The 5,449-nt window shown below is 49.7% G+C and overlaps 1 protein-coding gene across 1 annotated transcript; it reads right to left on the bottom strand.

Moving 5' to 3' along the window:
• Positions 1 to 896: 896 nt before the first annotated feature.
• On the bottom strand, positions 897 to 3,363 carry RTP1 (receptor transporter protein 1). Its single transcript, XM_026500446.2, has 2 exons — positions 3,092 to 3,363; positions 897 to 1,416 (listed from the first exon to the last, which is right to left on the bottom strand). Exons 1-2 carry the CDS (start codon positions 3,361 to 3,363, stop codon positions 897 to 899), a joined length of 792 nt encoding a protein of 263 aa, XP_026356231.1.
• Positions 3,364 to 5,449: the final 2,086 nt, after the last annotated feature.

The following is a 5,449-nucleotide window of genomic DNA, read 5'->3' as shown; positions in this document are numbered from 1 at the left end:
CTTCATTATAATGGAGAATCATATATTTGTTTCATAGGGATTTTGTGCTTTGCATCTAACACTCTACCTTCTAAACCTCCCCTAAATTCTCTGTCAGTTCATATGCAAGGGGTGGGAAGTCTAGCTCTATGGAACTCTGTGCCAGGCATCATCTCTGAGCCAGGCAGGCCTCAGAACCCAGCCTGAGTGCAGGGAAGCTGGAAGCTGGGAATCTGGGGAAGAGAAGCAAGGGACCCTGTGTACCCAGCAGCAAAGGGACAGCCTAGTGCCTCCACCTCTCTCTCTTCAAAAGGAACGTGTGCTCTGTGCATGGAGGCAGAGCTGTGGACGAGGCTTCTACACCAGCACAGGCTAATTTAATGCTGCAGACCCCGATGTGGGAGCTAATGAGGGGTAGGGGTAGGGGGTTCACAAGAAAGCAAGAATGGGCTCATCACTGTGGAAAGGCCTTTTGAGATCACCAAGTCCTGTAATTTTCAAGCTTTTTTTTTTTTTTTTTAATCAGTTGAACCTAGTTTCATCCACAACTCTTAAACGAAACTCCAGAAGATGGAACTCTTCCAATTAAGGCAAGAGGAGGAAGTAGGAGCTGGGAATTGGCAGTATGACAAGGATGGGAAACCGACTCACTTACCCTGCCTTCCAAATCCAAAAGTCCCTGAGGGACCTCTGCAGAACTTTGGGGCCCTGGGTTTCGCTTTGAAAAACCAACGATCCAGACCAAACCCTTAATTTTATAGATGGTAAAGATGGGTGATTTGTCCAGGGTCCCCATGGAGTCCATGGCGGCACCAGCACTAGAATTTAACCCCACTCCCAGCCCAGGTCGCTCTTTGCCCCTCCCTCCAGCTGGCTGGCCCCCACAGGCCTTGGGCCCCCTGAGCCGGTCGGGGGAATCAGACAGAGCTGCCGAAGGAGAACTGCAGGTAGATGACCAGCAGCAAGACCGTGGCCCAAAACAAGCACCAGGGGATAGAGCAGAAGTTGCAGCCAGAACCCTCCTCGGCCTGCGGCTTGGTGGGGCTGGGCGCCCGAGAGAAGGTGTAGGTGGTCGCCTCCTCCTCCAGCAGCTTCTCGCTGGGCTTCCAGTGCACGATGCCCTCCTGGCAGGCCTCGCAGAACTCGCCGCGGTGCCGCCGGGTGTCCTGGCGGCTGGCCACGTGGATGCGGTACTGGCCGCCGCGCTCCCCGTAGCACTGCTCCCGCAGGCTGGTGATGAGGTTGTCCACCAGGCTCTCGATGTTCTCCTCCAGCATGCTCGACTCGTCCAGCCGCGCCGTGCCGCACTCGTAGCACAGCTGCTTGAAGACGCGCATGCGCACCGAGCCCGCCCGCTGGGCGCGGTCCAGGTACATGTGGAAGAGGATGACCACGTGCGGCGACTGCCAGGTGTGCCAGCACCAGGAGCAGTGGAACCTGCGGGGAGGGGTTGAGGCAAGAGGAAAAGACGGAGTGGAGGTGGTGTAAACAGCCCCCCAAAGGCAGTGTGTTAACAGGCGTTATTAGCTTTCCCGGGCCTTCTGTCCAGGCTGCCCCTTCGAGGGTGCCCTTGGGACCAGAGCGGGCTCGTCAAGATGCACCAGGCATCCACCTCCCCCCTGCTCTGCAGAGGCCGCAGCTTCCTCTACCCAGTGCCCTCAGGCCATGCCCTTAGGGCTTTGGCTCTGGGCTTATTTCGTCTGCAAAATGCCCTTCCTGCCCAGACCTCCTTGAAGTCTCACAGCAGGCATCGCTGGCCCGAACATTTGGGAAATGCACAATCCATCCCCCATTCTTACCTGTTAACACTGACTGTGAACAAGATTGACCCAAATCAGGAGCAAAATGACACCATCACTGCTTCACAGCCTCCAAATCAGTGCGTGGGTTAATGCATCCCAAGGCCTAGAATTGGAGGCAGTCTCAACCCAGAGTGAGGGGCCGAGATTGGAGGGGCCACAAGGCTTCCTGGTCTCCGAGAAGCTCCTGGACCCTGCCAGCAAATGTCCAGCTCTTGGTGCCCCTTCCAGGAGCCAGGTTAGGAACTTCATGTTCTCATTTTCTTGTCTTTTACTTACATCCTTTGGGGACTATTTTCCCTCTCTGAGATTGGGCTATAAAACTGGGATTGGCAAATGTCAGAACTGGAGGGACCTTCGAAGTCACCTAATTAACCTTTTGTTTTACTCTCAGGCACAGAGAATAAGAAAATGATCCATGTACACGCAGCTAGAATTCAGAGCCAGTACCCAGCACAAAACAGGTGCCCAATGGATGTTGAATTGAATTGACTGCACCGTACCAGGGCAGGAAGGAAGGCCTTGCTTCTGACCCCCACACTGCACCAGAGAGCCTCCCCATCTTCTGTCCCAAAAGGAACTCTTTACATAGCAGACCCACGGACAAGAGTGCGGGAAGTCTTCTCAGATATTATTGTACATCCCGAATCACTGAAAGATCTTGTCGAAATGTAGGTCCTGATTCGATAGGTCTAGAATGGGCCTGGAGATTCTGTATCTTTAACAAGTTCTAGGTGATGCCGTTGCTGCTGGTCCATGACCCACAAGGCAAGGATCTAGACTAACCCCTCCTTTTGCAAATGGGGAAAGTGAGGTCCAAGAAGGAAACAGAATTGCTCAAGGGCCGTGGAGCTAAGAGTAGAGCCAGTTTCTAGCACATCTCATGGGTTCAGTATTTTATATTATGTCAGGCTGAACTCAACAGATTGAAATTGAACTGCCCCAGGACCAGCACACAGAACTTGACCCCCAGCAACCTTGAGCCTCCTTCTCTTGGTTTTCAACCATTTTACATTATTAAAATCTGAAAAGATGTAAAATGTCAGAGTTTACAACTAATAAGTATATCCCACCTCTTTGTCAGAAGCGGAAGCTATGACTCCGAGGGGGAAAAGTTAACAGGAGTTCAGTGGAAGAGCTGGAATCAAACTCTGGTGTCCCACCTCCCAGTTCAGGACTCTTTCTCTGCCTCCCAGTCTGCACCAGCCCAACAGTGAGACTGACTCTAAGCACCTGGGTCCTCCATAACTCTGTCCCTTCTTGGAAGGTGCCCCAGGGCTGCCTGCAGGGCCCCCACTTACGGGGCTACTCACCTGCCCGAGGCATGCAATTCCAGGTACTGCTTCCAGCCTGGGGCCAGCACATTGTGCTTGAGGTTGGGATCTATGATGAGGTCCCAGCTGTCGGCCGGCTTGGCCTCCTCCATCTTCTCATAGAAGACTTTCTTCCATTCACCTGTGGTCACGCTTTTACACATGGTCTCGTCAGTGGCGAGGGAGGGCAGGCTCCACCTGAGTGAGAACTCAGGGAGAGAGGGCAGGTGCAGGGCAGGGCAGCGCAGCCTCCACGGTCTAAAAATCCTCATCGGCAGGACCAGGAGGAAGCAGGACCCAGCTCCCTCCTTTGTCCGCAGTGGAACCTGTTTCCACAGCAACCAGGCAGGGCGCCAAGAGACAGAGCGTGGGGAGGAGGGAGTCTCCAAAGGGGTGTTTCAGGGCCCTGAACTGAGGCTGTGGAGGCAGGGTTTGGGGCTAAGTGACCTGAGATAGGTAGGGGGCTTGAAAAAAAGGCTGAGCTTCAGACCATCTCGCTCTGGCCTGTGAAGGGCGCACAGAGGGAGGACCCTGGAGCTGGCTCAACTTCACCTTGCTGTCCCTGGAGACATCATCAGCATCTGGCTGCTATGGTAACCACGATGCCTTAGGGAGCCAAAGAGACATAAGGGATGGGAAGATGTGGACCTGTTAATAGATGCAGCAATAATAATAAACTCTCTGCACTCCTACCCATTTGTGACTGGCACTGAGCCTTTTACAAAAACTATTGGAAGTCTCTGACCCACAATTATTATTGACCCTGTATAGATCAGGAGACTGGGACTCATCTAGCTTATACATGGCAGAGCTCATATCAGAATCCAAGCTACTGAGCCCATAATCATTCATTAAATCATTCATTTCAAACATACCCATGTGCCAGGCTCTATGCAGGGCTGTTGTAAGAGGGTATGTATCCAATAATGCAACAGGATCTGTATCCAATAATGGAACGGGATCTGTATGCCAGAATGCAATGGGATCTGTAATTTGACAACCTTGTGCAGGAGCAGTCACCTGTGCGCAAAGGTGGGAGCCATTGCGTCAGCCTGGCAGGAGGAGAAAAGATGATTTTCAACTTGGTTATAGAAGAGTAGGGGAGAATCCATGGGGAAAACAGACTTTATTCTAGGTGCCTCTTCTGCTATTTTTAATAAATTATTTTTCTTCTATGAAAGTCATACAGGTTTGGAGCTCCTGGGTGGCTCAGTCGGTTAAGCGTCCGCCTTGGGCTCAGGTCATGAGCATAACAGAGTCCTGGGATGGAGCCCCTCATCCTGGGACTCCCTGCTCAGCAGGGAGTCTGCCTCTCCCTCTCCTTCTGCCCCTGCCCCTGCCCCCTACCCATGCCCTCTCTCCCTACGTCTCTCTCTCTCTCAAATAAATAAATAAAATCTTCCCCAGAAAAGTCATACATGTTTATTTAGAAAAACTGGAAAATACAGATAAAATAAAGCAAAAGTACTACCCTTGCTAATACCCATGTTCAAAATAATCGCTGTTCATATTAGGACATACACACCCTGACTGCCACTTACCTGTACATGTGTGTATATGTGTGTATACACATGCATATATACACATGTGTGTATACACACGCATATATACATATGTAATACATATATATACACACACACATACATACATACATATCCCACTGTGATTTGTCTTCTAAATAACAATATATCATGAATATTTTTCTAAGAAATTACTATTAATCCATCTTAGAGGTTGCCCATATTCTGTAATCTGGTTGGACATAATTTATTTAGCTAATCCTCTATTTTGGGGTACTAAAGGTTTTTTTTCAGTCTTTTATAATTTCCCTCTAGCTACCTATTTGTATAGATGATGAAACTCGTGGTCCTACACTCTAGGTATCAGACACAACGCCTCCTGCATTCGGAAAACATGTCTCTTGACCCTGCTCTCTCCAGAAGCTTGCTGTGGCTGGAGGAACCTGAGCGAGCCCTTCAAACAGTGTGATTTCCGGGCAGCCTGCGGATCCTGAAGATTACAGATGAAAAAGCAAGCCTGAATCTCCCATCTGGTACTGGAGACCATCTTCCAAGTAGTCCTCCTGCTTCTGCATGAATGCTTGGTGCCTTGACATATTTTATTTTAGCCTCGGTTTATTCATCTTGGCAATGGGATAATAAGGAAGCAATATCTGTAGTGATTAAAGGGAAGGGCTCTGAAATCACTTGCTTGGGTTTTTGTTCTTGTTTATTTGTTTTTGTAATTCTTTTATATTCTCATATATTTTTCCAATATATTTAATGTGTATCATTTCATTCTGGCAAAACATGTGTTGGTATTTTATGTGAATATATGTTTAATTTGTGTAGAAACAGC

This window comes from Ursus arctos, unplaced genomic scaffold (genome assembly GCF_023065955.2).
Source record: "Ursus arctos isolate Adak ecotype North America unplaced genomic scaffold, UrsArc2.0 scaffold_4, whole genome shotgun sequence".
Taxonomy (NCBI): domain Eukaryota; kingdom Metazoa; phylum Chordata; class Mammalia; order Carnivora; family Ursidae; genus Ursus; species Ursus arctos.
This window is presented reverse-complemented; position numbering and strand designations above follow the sequence as displayed.